The sequence below is a fragment of the Culex pipiens genome, chromosome 3 (genome assembly GCF_016801865.2).
Source record: "Culex pipiens pallens isolate TS chromosome 3, TS_CPP_V2, whole genome shotgun sequence".
Lineage (NCBI taxonomy): Eukaryota > Metazoa > Arthropoda > Insecta > Diptera > Culicidae > Culex > Culex pipiens.
In genome coordinates this window covers 36,459,920-36,485,115 of record NC_068939.1, presented here as the reverse complement: position 1 = coordinate 36,485,115, position 25,196 = coordinate 36,459,920, and the positions used below count along the sequence as shown (strand labels likewise).

General features: G+C 37.3%; 2 protein-coding genes and 2 long non-coding RNA genes across 4 annotated transcripts; 2 read left to right on the top strand and 2 right to left on the bottom strand.

The window, feature by feature from the left end:
• The first annotated feature begins 8,053 nt into the window (after window positions 1-8,053).
• LOC120427563 (uncharacterized) lies at window positions 8,054-10,210 on the top strand. Its single transcript, XR_005606911.1, has 2 exons — window positions 8,054-8,587; window positions 10,180-10,210. It is a non-coding gene; the product is annotated as an uncharacterized LOC120427563 (long non-coding RNA).
• Window positions 9,481-11,150, bottom strand: LOC120427561 (uncharacterized). Its single transcript, XR_005606910.2, has 3 exons — window positions 10,626-11,150; window positions 10,174-10,552; window positions 9,481-10,108 (listed from the first exon to the last, which is right to left on the bottom strand). It is a non-coding gene; the product is annotated as an uncharacterized LOC120427561 (long non-coding RNA).
• Window positions 11,151-11,849: 699 nt separating this feature from the next.
• Window positions 11,850-14,608, bottom strand: LOC120427560 (elongation factor 1-alpha). Its single transcript, XM_039592437.2, has 2 exons — window positions 14,449-14,608; window positions 11,850-13,401 (listed from the first exon to the last, which is right to left on the bottom strand). Exon 2 carries the CDS (start codon window positions 13,387-13,389, stop codon window positions 11,998-12,000), a length of 1,392 nt encoding a protein of 463 aa, XP_039448371.1. The 5' UTR covers window positions 13,390-13,401; window positions 14,449-14,608; the 3' UTR covers window positions 11,850-11,997.
• A 5,312-nt stretch (window positions 14,609-19,920) lies between these two features.
• LOC120427566 (E3 SUMO-protein ligase NSE2-like) lies at window positions 19,921-20,894 on the top strand. The gene is made up of 3 exons (XM_039592440.2): window positions 19,921-20,176; window positions 20,235-20,362; window positions 20,423-20,894. Exons 1-3 carry the CDS (start codon window positions 20,089-20,091, stop codon window positions 20,804-20,806), a joined length of 600 nt encoding a protein of 199 aa, XP_039448374.1. The 5' UTR covers window positions 19,921-20,088; the 3' UTR covers window positions 20,807-20,894.
• The last annotated feature ends 4,302 nt before the right edge of the window (window positions 20,895-25,196 follow it).

The following is a 25,196-nucleotide window of genomic DNA, read 5'->3' as shown; positions in this document are numbered from 1 at the left end:
CGACCAATATTTCGATTTTTTGAAAAAATCTGTATTGATTCAAAAAATCATAACTCGGTCAAAGATTTTTTGCCCATTCTGGAAATTTCTGAAAAGTTGGCATTTTATGTCCTCTAAAACATATCATAATAAAAAAAAATTAAAGATAGTGTTTTTTTGCAAATCAAGGTTTAGTGATAAAAAGTTAAATTAAAAATCACCAATTTTTTTTTACCGTGCATAATTTTTTTTTTCAGTGTAGTCCATATCCATACCTACAACTTTGTCGAAGACACCAAATCGATCAAAAAATTCCTTCAAAAGATATAGATTATTGAATTTTCACATATCATTTTTGTATGGACAGCTGCCAAATTTGTATGGAAAATTATATGGACAAACTAATGATGCAAAATGGCTTCTTTGGGCATACCGAAGGCATCAAAAAAGTTTCAGCCGGATTAAAAAATACAAAAATTAAAATTAAAGAAAAAAGACCGATTCCGTAGAGAACTGCTCAGCTCTATTTTAGTTCGTAGCGGCAATTCCGCTTCCGGTTCACAACCCAAAATAAGAAGGGGAAAATCGCACCTCGTGGTTTATTTTGGGGACCATTCAACCACGACACGCCAAAAGTCGACCATGCGGCCGTCTCTCCTCTCCAGCGAACCGTGTAGCAAAAACACAGCTTTTTTTCGCAAAAATAAAAAAAGGCAGAAAAATTCCCGCATGGCAACAGGGATCACTGGACGGGCCAAAAACCGCATCGCGACCACACCAGTCTCGCAAGAAGCGAGGAGAAGCATTGACCCACACACGTTGCCAGCCTTCTTCCAGATCCAGCCGCGCGTTCCACGTTTAGCGCGCCAGTATCTGTGATGTGGAATTAATCGCGCAGACACAGCAGGACAGAAATAGCATCGACACTCTGGAATCATGCGGCACCAATACCTTCGAGACTAAGTTTTGACTACGGTTGTATTAATATTGAAGAAGAAGAAGAGAAGAAAAAACGATCTAATTTTAGTAACCGGTCCACCCCTCTGAGAGAAAGGGAAATGTCCCTAGAGTTGGAATGCCAACGCAAAGCAAAAAAAGACACGGTCCTCAATCTCCGAAACTGCAGCTGAAAACATTTAGTGCTTGATGACGAATCAACGGCACCAACACTTTGAATGAAACCTCACAGTCACGAAAGAGGCACTTTCCAGTGCGAATGTGAATGGCAACTATACGTTTGCAAATGCTTGAAGCGTGCGTGCAAGTATTGGTTGAGGCGCGCCGGTTTTAGGTTTGCGTATGCGGCTTTTGACCGGCCGGCTTATGCAAAGCGAATAAGCCCAGGTTGGACTTGCAACGCTCGCTGGTGTTGGACTTTGTCGGATGCAGTTTTTTTTTTGTTGTTGTTTCGTTTCTCTTTCTCTTTGTAGCTAGCGATTCGAAAGGGTTTCTTGACAGGTTTCAGTTTATGTAAGATAGAAATTTATATAAGAATGGAAAATTTACCCTTTTGATGCTTTTCTTTTTGATTTCCACTTGTTTTTTTTTATTTTTAGAAAAAAGCACGGATGCTTTTATTTTTACTACAAAAAAATTAACTTACACCAGGCCTGCCCAACGTCCGGCCCGTGAAGCCATTTCATCCGGCCCGCGACGGCTTTTCAAAATAGTTCTATGACCGGCCCTTCATAAAATATTCAATAAATAAATTGAGTGTCTATATAAAAATAAAATATCTTGAGATCAATTTTTCAGATAATATAACAAAACATTTATTTGTTTATTTTGCTTTTGACATACAATGTTGCTAATTCAACGTTTGTTAGGATTATGCCTTTGTATTTTTTGAAATGATTTTATTTCACATCTAAACATTCTTTATGTTTGAATTTACTTCTTATCATTTCAATATTGGTGTTACCAGAATTAATAATTAAACTTGAAAATATGTAAAAAGATTGCAAAAGACACTGAAACCTTATTTCGGATAGTTTTGGCTGTTTTTTTCTAATTGTTTCTTTTTTGAGGATTTTGATAAATTATTAATTATTTTTCAGAGCAACTTTTCAATGATAAAGTTTTGCTGAGAAAAAGGTTTAAAAAGGCAAATTAATCATATTGAAAATAAAGATCGCTGCAAATATTTAAAAAAAAATAAAAACAGTCTTAAGAAGTCAAGAAATTAGATAGCGTTTTTTTCACAATCTTCAATAATTTTAGGAAATTTTAAGAATGACGAATCAGATATATATTTGCATATACTTTTTTTGAATTTCATGTCTTTAAAATAATTTTGAAATGTTTTGTAAAATATTTTAATAAAGGTGCATAAAAACGCAAAAATTTTTTTTTTCGTAGAGAAGATTTAAATCAAAATTTCGTTTTAATTTATTTTGTCTTGTCTCGTTGATTTTCAAACTTGAATAAAAACTTGCAGCGACGAAATTTAGATATTTTTTTAGTTAATGATGTCAGGAAATTGAATTTCAATCGACAAAAACAATTACAATACAATGTTGAAAACAAAATAAAAGTAAATCAAATAAACACATCTTTGAGAGTAATCTTTGTTTTTCTTTTTTAAAATCAAGTTATAAGGCTTTCTAGGCCCAGTGAAAAAAATATAATTTAACCCAAAAATTACGAACTTCTCGTCACAGTGTCCTGATGCAAACAATGATCGAGCTCGAGCTGTCACAGCCCTGCGAAGTATGTTGGCTGTCATATCGGGCAGTCAGTCAAAAAAACCAACTAGAAGTGGCCTGACAAAAAACTTTTGCTAGAAAGAGATAGGAAACCTGATGCAAACAATTGTCCAGCTGTAATGTAAACATACTATGAATGTATTGGTAAATTTCTGACTAGAAAGCCTTATTTGAATCTTTTTTGCAACACTTGTTTATGTATTTGTTTACTTGAATTAACCTATTAAAATAAATTTTATAAAAAAATGTTTACTGTTTATTACTTTCACCAACATAAGTTCCGGCCCACCACTTCTTAAGAAAAATCAGATCTGGCCCGCAGGGCCAAAAGGTTGGGCACCCCTGACTTACACGGACATTTTTTTTTCGTTTTTTTTTTTATTTTCTTATTCTAACCATTGAATTCGAGTTCTGCGACCTCAATTTTGACAAAAATTGAATAGTGTATCATCTGTAAAATCAATACATGTATTTTTTTCAATATTTAATCATCGTCATTTTAAATTTAAAAATTTTAAATCACTCAATAGTAGTTTAAGGGCCATACTGAAGCTTAACAATAAAAAAAAGACAACGAAAAAAAAAATTTTTTTTCATGGTTCGATTATCCCAAGTGAAATTTTGCCACGGCCTTCGGATAATCGAGTCTGCACTGTAAAACAAAAACAGGTTTGTGAAAAGTGCTGGCAAACATTAGTTTCTCGGGTTTGTTCGCAACAGGTCATATCAGCCATCACGACCTCCAACATCAGGATTTTTTTTCTCTAAAACATACTGAATTATCTAAACTTAGAAATATTTATTTTCTCAGTTGAAAAGTTTTCCAAATCGGAATTCAATTACAGTCTAGACTCGATTATCCGAAGCCTCGATTATCCGAAGTTTCGATTATTCGAAGTTCGATTATCTGAAGGTTTGTATGGGACTTCGGATAATCAAATCACAAACAAAAAAATCGTATTTTTTTTCTTTTTTTGTTTTTAACATAAAATTTGAGTTCTACGACCCCATTTTAGTTAAATTTGAGTTGTTGATTGACTTTTAAAAAATAAAATGCATTTTTTTTCAATATTGCATCATCGCCATTTTTGCCGCCTAAAAAATAAAAAAAAGTACAGAAATTAAAATTACGAGCCATGGTTTCAACATTTTAATGAAAAAATGTTTTAAATAGCATCATACACCTGTCCAGTTGTTTTGCCATCATTAGTTTCCAAAATATCTAAGTATTGACGAAAATTTTATTTTTTGCGAAAAATAAATTTTTCGCGCTGCTGTACATTGGAATTTCATAAAAATGCAAAACATTTTTAAACAAGCCCAAACATGCTAAATATGATTATCAATGCAGAAAAATGCATTTGAGATTGTTTTCAGTTAATTAGACTTTTATTTTCATGGAAATTTTGAAGTTTTTTGGAAAAATTATATTAGGTGGTAGAATAGGCTAAATACTACAAAAAAAAACAAACATACAAACAAGATAAACGAAAATTAAAATACTAAAAATAAAACTAGAAAAACATAAACAAGAGAGGTAAAGTTTTCGTAGTACGAAAGTTGCTCAAAATTACCTCATGAACACGAGAAAAATAAAAAAAAATTTAAAAAAAAATGGGCAGTAGAGGGTAAACAAATCTTTTTTTTTTTTGCAAAAATGGCTCAAATTTACTTATTTAGCATCAGGTACAATATCATTACACATTAGATTAACTGTTTTAATGCATGACCGTCTTATCCCCACATTCCCCACTTTCAAGGAAGCGTTTTTGATCGGTTTTCATTCCAAAACCCTAAAATTTGGCTTGAGATTTTCAATTTTGCCAAATTTAATATCAATAAACCTACTTTTCTCCAAAGACATTTGTAAATTGTTACTAGAAACTTGAAAATGGTTATCGGAGTGTTTTGAAAATGGATTTTAATTTTAATAATTAAACCTCAAAATAAAAAAAAAACATGGGAGAAGAAGAAAAAAAAAGTTTTACTACATTTATGAAAATATTTTACAATGTCTCCTTCTTCGATAATTTTGGGAAATATTTGTGCCTCTTTTTCTGAAAAAAAAGCTCGTATAAATTAAACAAGTAATTAAATGTTCAAATAACAAACTATTTCTAAGATTTTTTTGCGGTCTAAAATGTATTGAATACTTTTGCTTTGACCAACATCATCGTCCATGCAAAACTACACAAAATTTGCACAATTGTCCATAAAAAATTCTATTTAAAAAAAATCTAAACATCGTTTTTCTTCTGCTCGATTTTGTTTCTTCCACACAATTGTATGGTAAGTAGAAACATTAGCATAGCATAGCATAGCATTGGTGTCTACCCGTAGCTGCTACTTCGTTATTGACCAGGACCCCCAAACATTGCTCCGTGGACCACAGATGAAAAGTAGGAACCAATCATCACCCCTTCGCAATTTTCAAAGGTCCCTATCGTGCTGATCAATACCGACGCCGGCCACGACCAGTGGTAAGACACGGGGAAGTGGATGGGAATGTTAGCCGATACTTGAGTGATGGGACCGCCAAATCGACTGCGTCTCCGACAAAGTATCACATGAGATTTGAGGGGTTAGTAAGATGGGTATGAGGTCAGGATTCACTGTGGTAGGTGATGCAACCATGAGCAATTTGTTTATCGGTTGAAATTTTAAAAATCTTAGGCAGCCGGCTGCGGAAAGATACCTATCTGGGGATTTAAATATAGTATTAATTCGACCGCGATTCTCCAGAAATTCTCCGTCGGCGTGCCTTCCGATCAACGGTGATGTAGGAAGGGCTTCATTCAATAAAATTATTTTATATCATAAGCCTTAAAACATATCCGTCGACGTGCCTTCCGATCCTCGATGATATGGAAAGGACTTAATCCAGCAATACGACTTGCTTGTCTCAAAAAACAAAAATCGGATCGTTTCTATCGAAAACTATATAAAGAGAACAAAAATAAAATTCATCGGCCAACGAACGCGCGAACAAAAAATAAATGAAAAAAGAAGAAGAAGAAATCCAATAATTTAATAATACTGACCAATCACCCCATGCACTCGAACAGCGACACAAAAGAGACGGAAAATAACACGAAAAAACGGGACTGCGCGTCCACACAGGCACCGCACTACTGATCGCATTTAATTCAGTAATAACAAAAAATAAAAACTTCTAGCATTTTTTAAAATCTGGCAATAAATGCTCCGTTCTGGCATCCCTGTGTAGAAAACATGACTCTCTCTCTCTCTCTCTCTCTCTCTCTCTCTCTCTCTCTCTCTCTCTCTCTCTCTCATCCAATCATCAGTCCGTTCACTCTTCACAAAGCACACACACTGGCAATCAAAGGGCTACATGATTACAATGCAAATAAGACTGATCTCACCCGAATTCAGCATTATCTTCCACCACCACCCACGTGATCCTCGGCGCATGGTCGAAAAGGCATTGGGCGAGTCACCGCTGCTGCGGACCAGCACCAAAATTGCGATTGTATGGTAAGTTGAAACATTCTAGAAAAAGTTACAATCTAAAAAGCTATAATTTTTTTGACATGATACCAGAATGGCGTATTTTTGAAATGTTTCAGTTACAGAAAATGTTTAGAAAATAGGTTAGATATCATACGGCAGTTTCCCAGTCACGAAATATTCTAGCAGAGCTGGTTCTGTCAGAATCCTGCTAGAACGCTGGAACATTTCTGCTAGAATGCTCTAAGAATATCCAGCTCTCTAAGAATTCTGCTAGAATCTTGCTAGAACGTCGTGACTGGGTTATCGAGTTTTTTTTTAACAAATTGTCATTATTCGAAAACGTCTAAAATACAGTCAACAAAAACATTGAAAAATATTCGATTCAGCTTTGTCATCAATAAGTTATTTTATATAAAATTATTTATATAAAATATCTTAAATTTAATGGAAATTTGTCCAAAATAATTTCAAGAAATTTTTAACAAAAAACGCTAAAATTACAGTCCAGATTCGATTATCCGAAGGTTTGTATGGGACTTTGGATAATCGAATCACAAACAAAAAAAAAATCGTATTTTTTTATATTTCTACTTTTAACATAAAATTCTAGTTCTGCGACTCAATTTTAGTCTTATTTTAATAGTTGATTGTATATTAAATTAAAATATGCATTTTTACATTATTTTATCACCGCCATTTTGGTTGCCATCTTGGATTTTAATTTTCTAAATCTAAAGTGCACTTTAGAGTAGTTTAGGGTCTACAATAAAAAGACAAAGAAAAAAAAAATATTTTTTTCGTGATGGGACCATCCACAAACCACGTGGACACCTTTTTGGTAAACTCAAACCCCCTCCCCTCGTGGACACATGTAGCGTGGACAATCGCCAAAAACTCTTGAACTGATTGAAATTTGTGTTGGCTTGGACTGTAGTTTTCAAATAAATTAGAAATGAAAGTTGGTGTCATGCGAAATTAATATTTTTCCAAATACATAATTGAAAAAACAAGATAAGGGGTCCGGGTTTCAAAGTACCCGGGAGTTTGAACCATGACGTTATCAAAGGACAAAAAATCAATGAAAGCAAATGAAAAACCAACTTAATCCACCTATGTGGTTGGAGCCTTCCTCACTTATTACCAACAATGGCTAATATGATGGAATTGTACAAAAATTTCATCTATTTTTAAGATCCGGAATAAAAAAGTACATAAATATCACTTAAGTGGCCATACCTCGAGACAGGGTTGCCAGATCATCAATGTTTTGGACTCGTTGGAAAGGTCTTTTGATAATCTAACCAACGATAGGTCGGATAGTGAATCCAAACATAGTTTAAATACATTTAAGTGAGATCCAGCATCCAAAAAGTACATCAATATCACTTAAGTGGTCATAACTCGAGACAGGGTTGCCAGATCTTCAATGTTTTGGACTCGTTAGAAAGGTATTTTGATAACCTAACTAACGATGGGTCGGATGGTGGATCCGGACATAGTTTACATACATTTAAGTGAGATCCGGATATATGTGAAAACACATTTTTATACATAACTTTTGAACTACTTATCAAAACTTCAATCTGTATAAAAATCGATCTATGGGACCCTAAACCAAGTCGAATGCAACAGGTTCGGGTCAGATCGGTTCAGCCAGTGCCGAGAAACATGAGCTAGTTTGTTGGTCACATACATACATACACACACACAAACACACATACATGTGTTCAGTTTTTGATTCTGAGTCGATATGTATACATGAATGTGCGTGGGTCTTCGAGCTTTTAATAAAAAAGTTCATTTTTAGGGCAGCTAGGCCTTACCTCAGTGAGGAAGGCAAAACGTGTTTGCAAACGCCTTCCATTCACAACGCAGAAGAGCAGACACACCATCAAGGGGTTGGGCACATGCTTGATCCGTATGGCATTTGGAGCAAATCCAGTAAATAATGGTAAATAATGGTAAATACGGATTCACGAGGATGAACTTAAAGATTTGAGAGAAAATTTCGATCAGTGTGGGCTGTGACGTTTCTAAACGTCATTGGCAACTGTCACCTAGATTAGTTTTGTATTTCGAAGAAGATTCGGATGGAACTAGAAAAACTAGAACTACCCGGACTGGAGCCGGAAGCTGAGGAATGTGGCCAAATCATTTTTGGTCAAACAACACCTGCTGAATAGAGCGGCAAAGGCGAAGGTGTCGTTTACCTAGTGATGGAACTGGGTTGTCGTTGATCCAGTTGTGTACGGTAAAAAATTGGCATGCTGTGTTCGACACCTATAAAACCGGAACAAACCCCTCCCCCCACGAAGTAGCACCTAGCATCCCCGCTGATCGTGTCGAAGCTTACCCGGGACGACCCCGACTAAAGTATCGAAGAAGCGCTTGTACGGTCTTTCGCACATCATCAGCGACGTAGTGCTCTTGCGGTAACTACGCCCTGTCCGGCTCTTGGGACAAGGCCTTCGTGGTGATTATTGCATTCGATCGTAATATTTCGATCGTAATTTCTCGACTCACGATCGAGATTTCTCGATCGTAATATTACGATCGTAATTTGTCAATGGTAAGTCGTAATTTGTCGATGGTAAGTCGTAATTAGTCGATAGTAGATTGAGATCATTCGATCGTAATTTCTCGATCTACCATCGACAAATTACGACCGACGATCGAGAAAATCTCGATATGGGTTCGAAGCTCGTTTTGAAAATGTTTTTATTTAATTCATGATTTTCAAAAAAAAAACAAAAATTTCAAAAAATTAAAAAATTCAAAAAATTCAAAATCTTTAAAAATTTCAAAAATTTTAAAAATTTCAAAAATTTCAAAAATTTCAAAAATTTCAAAAATTTCAAAAATTTCAAAAATTTCAAAAATTTCAAAAATTTCAAAAATTTCAAAAATTTCAAAAATTTCAAAAATTTCAAAAATTTAAAATTAAAAAAAAAATTTAAAAAAAAATTAAAATTTTTAAAATTCTTGAAATTTTTGAAATTTCTGAAATTTCTGAAATTTTTGAAATTTTTGAAATTTTTAAAATTTTTGAAATTTTTAAAATTTTTGAAATTTTTGATATTTTTGAAATTTTTGAAATTTTTGAAATTTCTGAAATTTTTGAAATTTTCGAAATTTTTGAAATTTTCGAAATTTTTGAAATTTTTGAAATTTTTGAAATTTTTAAAACTTTTGAAATTTTTAAAGATTTTGAAATTTTTGAAATTTTTGAATTTTTGAAATTTGATTTTTCTTAATTTTTCTTATTTTTCATATTAAAAAATTGAACTTAGATTTTTTTTAAATATTTTGTTTAAATAGAAAAATATTCAAAAAAACGGTATTACAAATTACGATCGTAATTTCTCGATCCACGATCGAGATTTCTCAACAGTCAAATTACGATCGTAATTTCTCGATGGTAAGTCGTAATTTGTCGATAGTAGATCGAGATTTGTCGATGGTAAGTCGTAATCTTACTATCGAGAAATCTCGATCGTGAGTCGAGAAATTACGATCGTAATATTACGATCGAATGCAATAATCACCACGCTTGCGTCTGTGGGACTTGGCACTCTTGTATTGTCGGTTACGTTATCCGTGCACAACCGTCAGATCATGTCCGCCTCGCGATTATCAAGTTGCAGAACATCAACCTGGGGACTAATTTTTCTAAAGCGAATGCTGATGTCTTATCGTTTTCGCCATAACCTGTTCACCGACAAAAAAGGTGCCGTCGATTGGAGGCGTAGCGAAAAGAGTTGGACTCTCCGAGCAAAAAAAACACCCTGACCAGCCTTTTTATTTGGTACTGATTAATACATGTTAAATTGAATTAAATTGCCACAGGTGTTATCACTAGGGTCAGAATGTACGAGTACTTCGCACAGTACTTAGCTCGTTCTTCTCGCGATGCTTATGACGACGTATTCACCGGCCCAGACCCGATCCATTTTCTGCAAACATTACAAATTTAGTTTTATTTTAAGCTTAATTTGAATAACTCAATCGTGAAACTCACTTCCAGCATCCGCCTTCTTCATGGCTTGGTCGCTAACGTCTTGCCGCCGGTGCTCGATCAGCATTGACAAGAAGCGGGCCATCAGCGACAGGGAGCGCTGTTCCTTAGGTGGCGGCGGCTGCGTAGATAGCGTCCCGGCGGTTGATAATCCTTGCACGAGCAGCAGCAGGGACTACTGTTACGTCGTTGAAACTAAGTCGTAGTCTACCTGGTGACGAAATGTTCCCTGCAGGTTGGTTTCCGCGGCGCATCGAGGCCGGATCGAACTTCTTGACCGTTGTTGTCACCATAGCAAACCCTAAATCATCCTATTGCGACAAAATTGACTCTTCCTTGGTCTGGATCTACTTTAGTAAAGATTCCTGTTCGTTCCTTGGCCCTGAAAATTCACGGAAAAGAAAGAATTTGAAAAACATAACCTATAGCTTTTATTCGTTTCTCCTTGTACTCACCCACACGTCCCGTTCCGTGGCAGCTCCCATTCCATAGATAGGTTGTATCCGGCAGTCACTTGCTTGTCGAAGAACCATTTCTGGGCCACTGTTCCGGAATCCACTCAAGCAGGTTCAACTCCGGCTACAGGAAATTTTCCTGGGGTGCATCTTAATTTTACCGGAAAGTGATTGTGACTTCCGTCTGTTGGGACTGCGAACCAGCTTGATACTTGATAAAGAACTCGGTCCCGGTTTCATTTGCCGGTTCCTTGGAATGCTAGTGGCGGTGATGGAACCGGGTGCGCTGTCTTGAACGCCGTCTGTAGCAGGACCGGGAACGCAATCGCTACTTTTCGTGTGCGTTTTCCTTTTTTCTTGTTTGTAAACAATATGCAGCGCGCGACGACGACAACTGACAACCTGCACCACTGAAATAAATCGTAAAGTAGAATTTCGTGTTTTTTTCTATCTCGTGAATATGGATGCACATACGGATTTACCGTAGTAAATACATGCGAAATATGCTATATATGTATAGTGACCACCCCGTGCACACCATTCAAACAGACGACCAAACAACGTGGCAGCAACACGCAACAAGTGGAAACCAAGACAATCAGCTGAGAGCCGCGGCAACATTTTTGCCATAGCAACCGTGAAGTAACACATTGATCGTGCCACGCGGCTTCGCAAATTCGCACCATGTGGCCGGAGCAGATTACGGCAGGAGAGGGACGACGAGCGACGACAGAGAGAAGGGAATTGTCAGCAAGCAGTGAGATTTGCTTTTTTCTACGTTTTGCGGAGGTTTTTGTTTGGCTGGTGTGTCCAAAATGTTTGCATGATTTTTTTTTTATTGCCCTTCTTGAATCTCATCAGAGAAGACAAAGTCACAGTCTTATCGGGAGGGTGGTTGCTTTTAAAATTATGAGTTTTTTAAATTCCGTTCTCTCTCTCTCTCTCGCCTTCGTAAGTCTTCTTTTTGTTTTTTTTTCTTGTGAAAAATGATAAAATAGTTGCGTTTTTTTTTGACTTCAAACAAACGTTGAATGTTTTTTGTATTTTGTTAATTTGTTGTGGAAAATCGCGATCGCTTTTCCCATTCTAGTTGCATTCACACAGTGTGTAGTGTTCTGTTTCACCTAGTAGCGTTTTAAATATTAATTGTTATTAATAGTTGTGTTCTTCTAAGGTAGAAAAAAAGGAATGAATTAAAGATCCCGTTTACTTTTCGTCTGAATGCCTTTCGATGGAAGCAGTGATACGATTTGATGTTGGTCAGCCGTCTCGAGATGGAGGACATCGGATGTTGTTTGATGCTGCTGTTGTTGTTGTTGCTGCTGTGAGCGGTGTTGGGCTCAGCAGGTAGAAGGATGTGGGCTGTTGGCGGCTATTTCTTGCCCTTGGTGGCCTTTTCGGCGGCCTTGGTGACCTTGCCACCGGCGGCATCCTTGAAGGAGACGGCCTTGATGACACCGACAGCGACGGTCTGTCTCATGTCACGCACGGCGAAACGTCCGAGCGGGGGGAACTCCTGGAAGGATTCCACGCACAGCGGCTTGGATGGGACCAGGATGACGATGGCGGCATCACCGGACTTGATGGACTTGGGGTTGTCCTCGGTGGACTTGCCGGAACGACGGTCGACCTTCTCCTTGATCTCGCTGAACTTGCAAGCAATGTGAGCGGTGTGGCAATCCAGCACTGGGGTGTATCCGTTGGAGATCTGGCCGGGGTGGTTCAGCACGATGACCTGAGCGGTGAAGTCGGCGGCACCCTTGGGCGGGGCGTTCTTGGAGTCACCGGCGACGTATCCACGACGCAGTTCCTTGACGGACACGTTCTTGACGTTGAAGCCGACGTTGTCTCCGGGCACGGCCTCCTGCAGGGCTTCGTGGTGCATTTCGACGGACTTGACTTCAGTGGTCAGGTTGACCGGGGCGAAGACCACAACGGTACCGGGCTTGATCACACCGGTTTCCACACGACCGACCGGGACCGTTCCGATACCACCGATTTTGTAGACGTCCTGCAGGGGCAGACGCAGGGGCTTGTCGGTGGGACGCGACGGGGGCAGGATGGCATCCAGAGCCTCAATCAGGCACTTGCCGTCGGCCTTGCCTTCCTTGCGCTCGACAGCCCATCCCTTGAACCAGGGCATCTTGGTGGACGGTTCCAGCATGTTGTCTCCGTGCCATCCGGAGATGGGCACGAAAGCGACGGCAGCCGGGTTGTAACCGATCTTCTTGATGTAGGACGAGACTTCCTTCTTGATTTCCTCGAAGCGGCCCTCGTTGTATGGCGGCTCGGTCGAGTCCATCTTGTTGACACCGACGATCAGCTGCTTGACACCGAGGGTGAAGGCGAGCAGGGCATGCTCACGGGTCTGTCCGTTCTTGGAGATACCAGCCTCGAACTCACCGGTACCGGCGGCGACGATCAGCACGGCACAATCGGCCTGCGACGTTCCGGTGATCATGTTCTTGATGAAATCACGATGTCCGGGGGCATCGATGATCGTCACATAGTACTTGGCGGTCTCGAACTTCCACAGGGCGATATCGATGGTGATACCACGCTCGCGCTCGGCCTTCAGTTTGTCCAACACCCAGGCGTACTTGAAGGAGCCCTTGCCCATCTCCTGGGCTTCCTTCTCGAACTTCTCGATGGTACGCTTGTCGATACCGCCGCATTTGTAGATCAGATGGCCGGTGGTGGTCGACTTGCCGGAATCGACGTGTCCAATCACGACAATGTTAATATGAGTCTTTTCCTTACCCATCTTGAGTGATTACTGCAAGAGTAGAGAGAAACAGAGAAAAAAAAAGAAGATAATTAGATTTACCCATGCGAATCTTCATCGTGCGATTCTTCTTCGTCTTCTTTTTTGCTTATTCAGTGCTTCCAAAGTGCCACGCAGCTGTGTGGTGTGGCCTGACGTGCTTCATAACAGTGTTGGTGGTGGTGGCGATTCGCGTCCATGTGGTGGTGGTGCAAACGATTCCAGTCTGACCACGTCCGCGTGCGCATGTGTGTTTGTGACACCGGATGCCTTTCACATCACCTTTCCCTCCCCCCACAAACACCGCATGGAATACCAAATTAACGAACTTATTCCAGAACAAAAGTTCAAGAAATCAGAATGAGTCACAAAATTAAACAGTGTTGCAATTTCACCATATTGCAATCCAAGTTGGCTTTGGATGCTCATCTTGTTGAAATGCCAAGAGGGGAGGGTAATTTTCCACCCCTCCAGAGATGTGAGGGGAAACTCCAGCGGCAAGATGGCGACCGGCTTCGGCTTCCACACCACCAGGGTGAGCGGCCATATTTGGTGGCAGCTGGAACGGATTTTTTCCTCCATCAGGAAGTCTTTTCCACAATCCGGATGAAAAACCGACGAGGACACGTTGTTTTATTCAAACTGGTTGCCACGGTGATTCCCAGGGTTGCTAGGAGCGCATGGACAGGCCAGCTTGAAAGTTGGCCCGAAAATCACCACGTGTTGATCCGATGGAAGCGCTTGGGCCGGTCCCCGAACCGGACTCGACGCCGGAACCACTTTGAAAACGTTCCGAAGCGACCATGGAACCGTTCCAGCTGTGCCACGTGCCAATATCGGCCACTTTTCACCGGCAAATAGTCACCAAGTCCAGCCGGAAGAAAAACCGAAAATTATTCCCATTTTTCCACCAGCAATTTGTTCACCAAAACGAAGCACGAATTTCCACCAAAAAACCACAGCAAGCAGCGTTGCACTTTTTCACAAATTCGCACCAAACAAAAGAAAAAGTTAACTTTTCGCAAAAAAAAAACTAATTAGCTGAATTTCACCACTTACAAAGAAAACTGAACTAGTACAAGTTCCTCAACAAATGCGCAAATGGATCTTGTTCCGGCGAGAGGCCCGATAGAAGTGAACGAGTCGACGGTTGTGCAGCCAACTCCTACCCCCGAAACGCGACCCGACGCACACACGCCCGTCTCGCGTACGAACGCGCGTGCCATCGTTGTGTGGGTGCGAAACGCAAACTCCGTCCCGGAAAAGGTTGCGTTACGTCGTTTGACGGTTTCCCCTTGGAAAATACACGTGTTCCATGAGATTGTGTTTTATTTTTTAACGATTTTTACAAACGAAGGATTTGCTTCTGTTGGCGTGGGTGGATGGCGGACGGGGCGTGAGCGGGATGCGCATGCGCGCTCGTTTTACGGTACAAGTGGGAATTGTTGGCAACTAAATTTGATACATATTTTTAGATATTTTCCACTGATCTCACAACACCAGAAAGGGTTAAATTTAAGATTTAAAATTAAATTTAAATTGCCTGCTGTCAAACCCAGTCACCACGTTCTAGCAGGATTCTAACAGAGTTCTTACAGAGCCGTAGAGGTGGGCAAAAAAAAGAGCGAGCCGCTCAAAGAGCCGGTTCACTACAAAGAGCGAACAAACCATGGCTCACAAAAAAAAGAACCGCGGTTCTTTTTAACTCCGGTCTTTTAATGATCTTTTTAATTTTTTTTATAAATATAATTTCTTGAACTTCGCACAAATTGTAGCATAAAATTTGTTTTTGAAAATTGAAAGTGAAATAATAATAATTGGTCATATAAATTAATCCCAAAATAGCAGTGGCGGGCCGGAATTAGAATTTTATAAAAGCTGAAAAAGTAAACGCATTTTTTTAATTTGCTTATGATTCGGTTCTTTTAAAGCAAATACATAAAAAAATAGTGTAGCAAATATGATTCAAATATCTTGATATTTAAAATGAAAAATAAAGATTACATTAAAAAATGTGTTTATTTGACTTATTTTAATTTTTGCTTGTTTAAAATTGTAAAGATATTGTTTTTGACGATTGCATTTAAATACCTTGATTTTTTTACATAAAAAAACATTAAAATTTGAATGATCGTTGTAATTTTTTGAAGTTTTTGATACATTTTTCCATATTTTAAAAATATTTCCAGCGATCTATTTTCAGTATTCGATTTTTATGCTTTAAAAAAAACTTAAAGAAATAACATTTAGTCTCCTTTTATAAATTATATAGAATATTTTAAAAGGCCGTCGCGGGCCGGATGAAATGGCTTCACGGGCCAGATTCGGCCCGCGGGCCGGACGTTGGGCAGGCCTGGCTTAACTTGTAGAAATTTTGACATAGAGACCACCAAGACCAAGACATAGAGACCACCAAGACCTATATCTTCTTGGTTTTTGATTTTGTTTTCAAATGACATGTAACTCTTCTTAATATGTATCGCACATTGAAAAAAAAAAACACTTTTTTCAGTCAGCACTTTGTTGGCTTTTTCTGTAAAATAAAAACCAATCAATTAATCAAAACCAACCGATTTAAAAAAGTCCAATGGGAAATAGCTTTAAAAATCACACCATTCTTGAAAACAGCCTTTTAATCAAAATTTTGAAAAAGAGCCGTTCAAAAGAGCGGCTCTTTTTAATGGGCGAACGAAAATGAGCGGCTCCTAAAAAAGAGTGGTTTTGGCCACCTCTAAGCTGGTTTTTATAGCGTTCTAGCAGAATTGGTTTACCGTTCTAGCAAGATTCTGGCAGAACCAGCACGGACACGGACGTTCAAAATCACTCAGTTTTGTCAAACCGAATTCAGAAATTAGTAAATGGGCCTTATGTCTGGATTGACTGAATTTCGCGCAGATTTGGGTACATTTCACTAAGTTTCTGTTGAATTCTGTGTGAAATTCACTCAAATCCGACAGATGCCCCATTGACTAATTCGGAGTAGGTTCGGTTTTGAGAAAAACTGAATGATTTTGAACGTACGAGTAAGAAATCGTCGGACAATAGAGGAGAAAATCGTGACGTCAGAAATGAACTCAAATCACTCAAAGTCCATTTTGTGAGTGACTTTAACATTTTGGCCTAGTTTGACAGCTACCTCGTTCCCAGGTTTTCTGTGGGAGAGAAAAAGAGGCGAATACTTTATGAAACTCATACCTGTCAAAATTCCTAGCCTCAAAATTTGGTTGCGAGTTGCTTTTCTCCTCTATGTGGATTGAATGTAAACCTCAGTTTGACAACTGATTTTCAAATCAAATCTAGAGTTTTTATTTTAAAAAAAGGTCCTATGAACTATTGTCTTTTATATTGTGAAAGACAACAGGTGGAGTCTATCCGGGCGATTCTTTATGTAAAATTTTAATAGACGTGAGCAGAAAGCGATCCCGTCCTTAGAAAACACGTTGTTCAACTATCGAGGTTGCAGTGTAGTTTAGCCGAGACACAGACCTTGGTAAAATGTTTGCGTATTTGTTTTGTTTTTGAAGTGCAGTACGCACGTTTAAGGAATATGGTGTCATTTTATAACACAGATCAGTAGGGCTAGTGATTTTTCGCGATTTCACGGAAGCCGCGTAATCCGCGAAATTCACCCCAGTGAAATACCGCGAAATTTGAAAAATTATTTGATTTATCGCTACTAAGTGCATTCAAGCTTTATTTTTTTGATTTCAAACATTTTAAAAGATTTTTAACAAGCATTTTAAAAGTAGTTGTTAAATAAAAAAGTATTTCATATCAGATCTACTACCATTTTTTGAAGATATTATTCATTAGAATATCTATTTTTATTAAACAACGATGAACAAATACATTTTATATTTTTTTATTTTTTTTATAAAAAATTTTGATTTGTAAAATAATACGTATTGAAATCATATTTGTTTACCATTTTGCAATGTATTTTATTTTTTCTTGAATAATATCAATAAATGTAAAAACTGCTTTTAATGAGGTACTGAACTTTATTAAAAAACTTAAATTTTCCTATTGCTGAAATTAAGGAAAGTAAAAAATAAATCATTATCGCACTTATTTCGCACTGATTCTAGTTTTGATGAATTAGAGGTTCAGGAAAGGAATTCAAGGAAATTAATTTTATAAAAACTGAATAAAATTAAATCATAAAATTCTTGATTTTTTTTATTAGGTCCTATAAACAAATGTTAACATTGAGTGTATCCCTTTCACACCTTATTTCATTCAAGATTTCATTTCATTTATTTCACCGCCTTTATCTAAAAAAATGTCTATGTTCATTGGATACACTCAATGTTTACATTTGTTTGTAAGGCTCATTAAAAAAATCTAGAATTCAACTGACGGAGATTCTTCAAAATTTTCCAAGATAAATCCAATACTCCTTTTTCAAATAAATAATTTGTGTCAGGGAGTTTTATTTTGTATCTAGAACTACTGCTAACTTTTAAGATCCTTTTCTGTTAATAATTTTGCTAAAAGAATACATTTTTACGTTTATTTTGAGCAGTTTTAGATTACCGTGAAATTGCCGTGAAATATCAATGTTTTGTAATTGGCATGCCGCGTAATTTCTTTTTTTTTGCCGTGAAAAATCACTAGCCCTACAGATCAGTGTAAAAAGTTACACAGATTTCCGTTCAGCTTTTAAACCTGGATTAAAAACCAAAAAGTGAAGATGGCGTCTTTCATGCAGCTCCGAGAATCTGAGGATTTTTTCCAGTGTGTTTATTTTTTCAATGAAATATTGTTAATTTGTCTTTTTTATTTAGATTTGTAATATTGAAATCACTTTTGCTCAAGAATGGAATAATCACACGAAAATCTTTTTCGATTGCAAACTTTTTTCATTCGCAAAAGAGAGAAAAGACGAAAAACGCAAATAAAAATCGCTCCCAAACTTTTCAAAGACAATCAATCAGTCACTTATTTCGTTTTGTTTACAAACATTGTTCATCTGCGAAAAGTGACTGATCATTTTTCAACATGTGACACAACACCAGCAATTGGGTACTAAAGCCCTATGTAGATTTTTATGTACAACGGTTAGAAACACGATTAAAACCGTGATTAAGGTGAAGCCGTTGATCATTTTTGAAGAAAATTAATCATCACTATAAAATATTCTGTATTAAATTCAATTTAACGAATTTCAGCACTAAAAGGAATCAGCATGTGCCGGTTGTTGCCTTCTTGAAGCCACTGAAAGAATTTTTGATCTGAATCAAATGTGCTCCAACATTTATATAATTTTGTGGCACAGTCATTGACGTCCTAGTTGGCAATCATTGATTAATGACGATTTCCATAACTTCACAAGGAATGGGATAATCGTTACCAAAAGGAATCAGCATGTGTAGGGCACTATTCTAAACAACTTGTTGAAGGAATTTTGTCAAAATATTGAAAGCGACACAAAAATTATATCTTTGAACGAAAAATCATGACAATGATGGAAGTCTTCACGTTAAAACCCATTTCTGATCACTTTTTAAATTTTAATGCAATTTTTTTTACAGGACAACATTTTTTCCTTGGAACAAGCTGTCAAGTAGGAGCTGCTGTCAAGAAGGACCGCGAGGTTAATTTTTCAAAATTGATTTGAAAATCCAATCTGAACTATTTTTGGTCGTACAAAGCTTTTGTGTTTAATATTGTGGATTTAGCTCGTAGCTGGATTTTCTGGCATCTTCTCACGGTCATTGGAAACGGTCGTGGATAGACCTAGGGGTTCCCAGTTGGAGTGAAAAAAATCAATCTGTAGAAAAGTTATGGATTAAAATTTTGCTTTTTTATCACTTCTCCGACATCAGGAATAATTGTTTGAACATGCTCGCAATTTTTTTATTCAGTCGGAAAAATAATATTTTTCTTGAGAAAACGTTCATTTTTAATCACATGATCACCCCTAATTCTGGCTCGATGCCGCCATCATGCGACCGCGTGCTCCGTTTGTTTGTCAACAAAGCTGCAGCTGGATGGTGAGACGAAGTGAGGGGGGAAGAGATTTTGAGATTTTTATGCCCGCATCTGGCCCGCCGCCTATTTCGTCGGTCACTGAGTCGCCGGTCGTTTCCAGTGACCGAGTCCAGCTAGGTACTGATCGTACAATATGTTTATAGGATCTTAAAAAAACTCTGAAGATGTTGATTTTTTGAGTTTCTGTTTATCGATCTTTTGAGCGCGAGAGAGAAAAGCCAACATAGCCAACAGGCCAACTTTCCGATTTTTTTCTTGATGAGGGTCAAATGATTTTCGTTTGATGAAGATTTTTCCATTTATTTCACGGTTGTTTATTTCATTAGTATACTTAATAATTTTAACAAAATGATGGTATTTCCGTTGAAATTTTACAGTTCGTCTAACAAAAAGTCAACCGATCAGATTTACAGTGTACTTTAGCCAAGACACCCACCTTGGTTAAAAAGTTTGCGTTTTTCGTTTTTTAATCGAACCATGTCACGTTTTTCATGCATGCTCCATCGTTTGACGTTTCGTTCGCGCCGCCGAGTTCAAAATTTACTGCAGGCGCAAACGTTCGGGATTCGGGATTTGTTTACCAACATTTCATTTCACGGCCATTCACGACGTGTTCTCTGTTGGCACGCCGGCGTTCTTCTACTTGTTTTAGTTGCGTTGCAAATTTTTCTTTTGCACATTCACATTGCACTTTACGGCTTTACGATGGCTGACATGTTTGGCGCCAATTTGGAGAAGGTGTTCGAAAGTATCAACAGCACCATCCGGTTGGCCGCCGAGTTTGGGGCACCAGGTGAGCTGGTTTTTATTTATTTTTTTTAAGATGTCTAGTCAACATTCAACCTTTTTAGAGCAACAAGAGATAGCCATCTATTCGAAGTTGGCGGAAAAACTGGTGGCCATCGAGGTCAAGTACAACACACACAAGAAAGCACTCCAAGAATCGACCAACGAAGTTACTCTGGAAGAGTTCGACAGGGTAAGCTATTTTAAAACAAAATTATTTGAAAAGAACCTAAAGATATTAAATTCACTCCAGCGCTATCAATCCAACACGACGACCGGCAAAACCAACGTGAAGCAACTGAAGCGGTACAAGGACTTTATCGGGCAGGCCAAAATGTTCCTCAAAGCGGACCAGGAGGGCGGCCCGAGCGGCGACGATGACCTCCAAGTGGAGGACACAATCTGCGACATCGATCCGATCACGAAGCGGCCGCTGGAGATTCCGGTGCGCAACAAAAAGTGCAATCACGTGTACGAGAAGCGATCGATTGAGGAGCTCATTCGGAACAACCCGCGGACGCGGTGCCCTGTGATGGGGTGCGCCGCCAACGAGTACGTCTCCTTGGGCGACCTGCAGGAAGATAAGATGCTTCAGCACAAGTTGCGACTTCAGCGCCAGAACGAGCAGGAGATGTGAAGGCCGAGTTGGATCGGATTTGTTTGACTGATTAATTTAACGTTCCTTGAATTCTGTACCTTGTTTAATAAATAAAATGACAAAAGTATTTATTGGATATATTATTACTTATTAGTCTAAAAAAAGAACCGACTCAATTCTTGCTTATTTTTCAAGAGGTCCTATGTACATAGGAAACTCGGGTGTATCCCATTTGGCATAATGCCATTTTGCATAATGCCGTTTGGCGTAACGCCGTTTGGCATAATGCCGTTTGGCATAATGGACGTTTGGCATAACGGTCATTTGGCATAATGGCCATTTGGCATAATGATATTAAATTTTCAACATTATTTCAATTCCATAGACTGGGATCAATAAAAATAATTTTATGAGAAAAAAAGAAGAAAAAAAATAGACTGGGATCAATCGGCACTACAGTTTGAATGAGGACAGCAGTTTTTAGTACATTTTAAAGCTTGACATTTAGAAAACGATGCACTTTTTTGAATGTTACAGAATTTATAACACTTCTTCAGTTCTTCAGGCAGCTTGCTTGCCCACTGAGAATTTTGGCTCGAGCCTTGAGTCGATCTGGTTCGAGATCGAGCCCGAATCGAGTCGAGGCTCAAGCAAAATTCTCAGTGGGTGGTTACATGAGAGTAGCCTACCTCAATATTTTCTGAAGTAGCAGCAAGTGCTGGACAAAGAGCTTAAAGAAAAAGTTGAAGTTTTCAGCGGTGGTGTTATAAAATCTGTAACATTCTTAATATTTGACGGATCTTGTCGCACTCTTCGGTTCCCAATAATCATTAAGGGACTAAAAACTCAAAACCAAAACGCACCGATTATACGGGTTTAAATCCCATTTAAATTTCAAAGTCAAAGCGCCAGGTCCTGTCACAATCAATCAAGCTCATATTTGGGATTCGGGCTTAGTGCATCCAGGGAATCATGACCTGAAATGAACGCAAAATTCGCTCATTTTGTTACATCCTACCAACATATACTCATTCATATTACAGGGTAAATATTAATTGAATATTTTATCAGCAAGTGGCGCTACTTCCATTCAAATATACACAAAACTGAGATTTTTATTTGAAATGTAAACACGAATGTAAAGCATTCCACTTTGTCATATACGTAGAAACATATTCACCGTCTTCAGCTTTGGATCTAACCCAAAAAAGCTGCGGGTCATTTTTTCTGAACTCTCAACTGCTGACTCAAGGTTTATATTTCCTTTAAAGAAGGGGACACTTTGTAGACTTGTGACAACTGCTGATAAAAGTTGAATTTTCCTTCTAAAGTTGAATTTTCTTCATTAAAAAGGGAATAATGCGCTTCAGCGGTGGTCACAACTCAAGCGAGTTTTCCCTTCCTTTAAAAATATTCACCTATATCAGCAGTCAAGGAGTTTTCCCTTCTTTAAAGAAGGGAAAATTCAACTTGTATCAGCAGTCAGGAGATTTTTCCCTTCTTTTAAAAGTGTTTTCCCTTCTTTAAAGAAGGGAAGATTCAACTCATGTTAGTAGTTATCTCAAATCAAAGAAAGTTTTCACTTCTCAAAGAAAGGTAAATTCAACTTGTGTCAGCAGTCAAGAAAATTTTCCCTTCTTGATTGGAGAGAAAATTCAAACATATAGGGATAATTCAACTCGTGTTAGTGGTAATCACAAGTAAAGATAATTTTCCATAATTTAAAGAAGGAAAAATTCAACTTGTGTCAGTAGTCATCACAAGTCAGTGAGTTTTTTTTTCCTTCTTTAAATAATGGAAAATTCTCTTTACTTGTGATAACTACTAACACGAGTTGAATTATCTCTATATGTTTGAATTTTCTCTCCATTAGAGAAGGGAAAATTTTCTTGACTTGTGATAACTGCTGACACAAGTTGAATTTACCTATTTTCAAAGAAGTAAAAACTTTCTTTGATTTGAGATAACTACTAACATGAGTTGAATTTTCCCTTCTTTAAAGAAGGGAAAACTCTCTTGACTGCTGATATGGGTGAATATTTTTTGAAAAGAAGGGAAAACTCGCTTGAGTTGTGACCTGGGTGCTGAAAAGACAGACTGCGTAACGTGATTTTTGAAAGCTCTCCACTGCTCCCCACTAATACAGCTGCACTACAGCTGTAAACATAAACAAAGTAGAAGGCTATGTTCAAGCTCAAGTGTGACATATTTTTTGCTGCTTAAGTGAATTGTTTTGAAACAATTAGGATCTGTTGATATTAAAGTTTTCGCTGAAAAATTAAGTGCTTTGCGCTTTTTTTCTTCGTAGACTAAACGATGGGAAGCCAAAAGAGGCCTTTTTTGTTTTCCACGTGATGACAAAACAAAATAAATTATAGATCGATCACAATACTTGCCACTTCTTGGTAGCATTTTGCGAACAGTAAGTTGGTTCCGCTTTGACAGATCTAAATTGAGGCCGCTTTGCGAACCACTATTCTGCACCCAGACCACAGCTGAAGCGCATTTTCCCTTGTTTAATGAAGAAAATTCAGTTTTAGAAGAAAAATCCAACATTTTTTAGCACACAGAAAATAAATGATGGTAATATTCATCAGGAAATGGTGCAACATTTTGAGTAACAAAAAAGAATAATTTTACATCAGAAATTGGTGAATATTCATCAGTTTCTGATAAATATTCATCAGTTTCACATGTTTAAAAAAAATTAGGTAATATTACTAAAAAAAGAGGTAATATTCAAGCAAACAAATTTTCAACTTTCCCAAATTCAATTTTGATTCTGTGCAGTTGTCGCAAGCTTAAAAAGTGTTCCTTTCTTTAAAGGAAATAGTAACCTTCATAAATGTTGAACATATTTGGCTCAATCTAGGGGTCAATGGCTTAAAATAGCCCTGGGAACAATATTCAGCATGTGGAGCAACGTTTTGAACAAACGGTACAAGTTCTGGGCACCCATACACAGAAAAAATGATGGTAATATTCGTCAGGAAATGGTGAAGAATTTTGTGTCGAAAAATATGCGTAATATTACATCAGGAATTGATGAATATTCATCAGTTTTCGATGAATATTCATCAGGTTCACATTTTAACACATTTTTAATGTAATATTACATAAATAAAGAGGTAATATTCAACCTACCTAATTTTCAACATTCCAAAATTCAACTTTTTTTTTGTGAACTTATGAAACACAGCAAAAAAAAGTTGAATTTTGGAAGGTTGAAAATTTGGTAGATTGAATATTACCTCTTTTTTGAGTAATATTACATAAAAAATGTGTAAAAATGTGAACCTGATGAATATTCATCAAAAACTTATGAAAATTCATCATTTTCTGGTGTAAAATTTAACATTTATTTTGCCACAAAATTTGTCACCATTTCCTGATGAATATTACCATCATTTTTTTTTCTGTGTAGCCAGCAGTTTAAAAATCAAAAAAAAACTTAAGGAAAAAAAAATATCAGCTTTCGCCGGCAGTTATCATTCTTAAAGCAATTCCAATATTAACTTTATTTTGAAGTTTTTACATCATTGTGCCAAATGACCATTATGCCAAATGGCCATTATGCCAAATGACCGTTATGCCAAACGTCCATTATGCCAAACGGCATTATGCCAAACGGCGTTATGCCAAACGGCATTATGCCAAATGGCATTATGCCAAATGGGATACACCCAGGAAACTCATGGCGCATTGGTTGTTTTGAAAAAGTACTCTTAAATTCTCCATACATAATTTGAAGAAAATCCACTCGGCTCTGTCTAAATATTTTTGAACAACTATTGAAACGTTCATGCTTCCCTTCAAGTTTGTTGATTTTCTGGCAGAAAAAATCAATAATAAATAAAATCTTAAATTTGGAAATTCAACAGTAAAAAAATCTAAAATAAAAACAAGAAATTCAGAAATTTTAAAATACAGAATACATATAAATTAAAATTATTATGGAAATTCCAACAATTTGAAAAATCTAAGATTTCAATTTCAATTTGTGTTTTTATTAGAATTTAGCAGTTCTGTTCCCGGATGTAACATTTGCAAATGACCGATTCTTTCATGGCGGGACAACGTTTGTACGTTTTCAGTTTTTTTCTGATAACTTTAAAATCTGTGAGAAAAGGTGCCAATATTTATTCAAATTTGGAAAGTACATTAAATTTCCAATTAGATTCACTCCAGCAAACATTTAAAAACACAAAATTTGAGCCATGTGATATACAAAGGTAGCGTGACGGGACAACATCTGCTCTTCTAGTAAGTTTTTGAAAAAAAAAACCTTTTTCTACAGTTGTTTTTAAAATGAAAAACGAAGATTTTGCTTCCTGGATCACGCAATTTCGTCAAATTTGGTTAATTTGACAGGTACTTCTTTTCGTGACGGGACAACGCAGATATTTTGCAAAAGAGGGTTTTGCTCGCG

What these genes read in the sequence shown, in the direction of transcription:
- LOC120427566 (XM_039592440.2), top strand. Translation starts at nt 20,089, where the DNA reads ATGGCTGACATGTTTGGCGCCAATTTGGAGAAGGTGTTCGAAAGTATC. An exon ending in CGCCGAGTTTGGGGCACCAG is followed by an intron (nt 20,177 to 20,234) that starts GTGAGCTGGTTT and finishes CAACCTTTTTAG; the next exon opens with AGCAACAAGAGATAGCCATC. An exon ending in CTCTGGAAGAGTTCGACAGG is followed by an intron (nt 20,363 to 20,422) that starts GTAAGCTATTTT and finishes AATTCACTCCAG; the next exon opens with CGCTATCAATCCAACACGAC.
- LOC120427560 (XM_039592437.2), bottom strand. Translation starts at nt 13,389, where the DNA reads ATGGGTAAGGAAAAGACTCATATTAACATTGTCGTGATTGGACACGTC.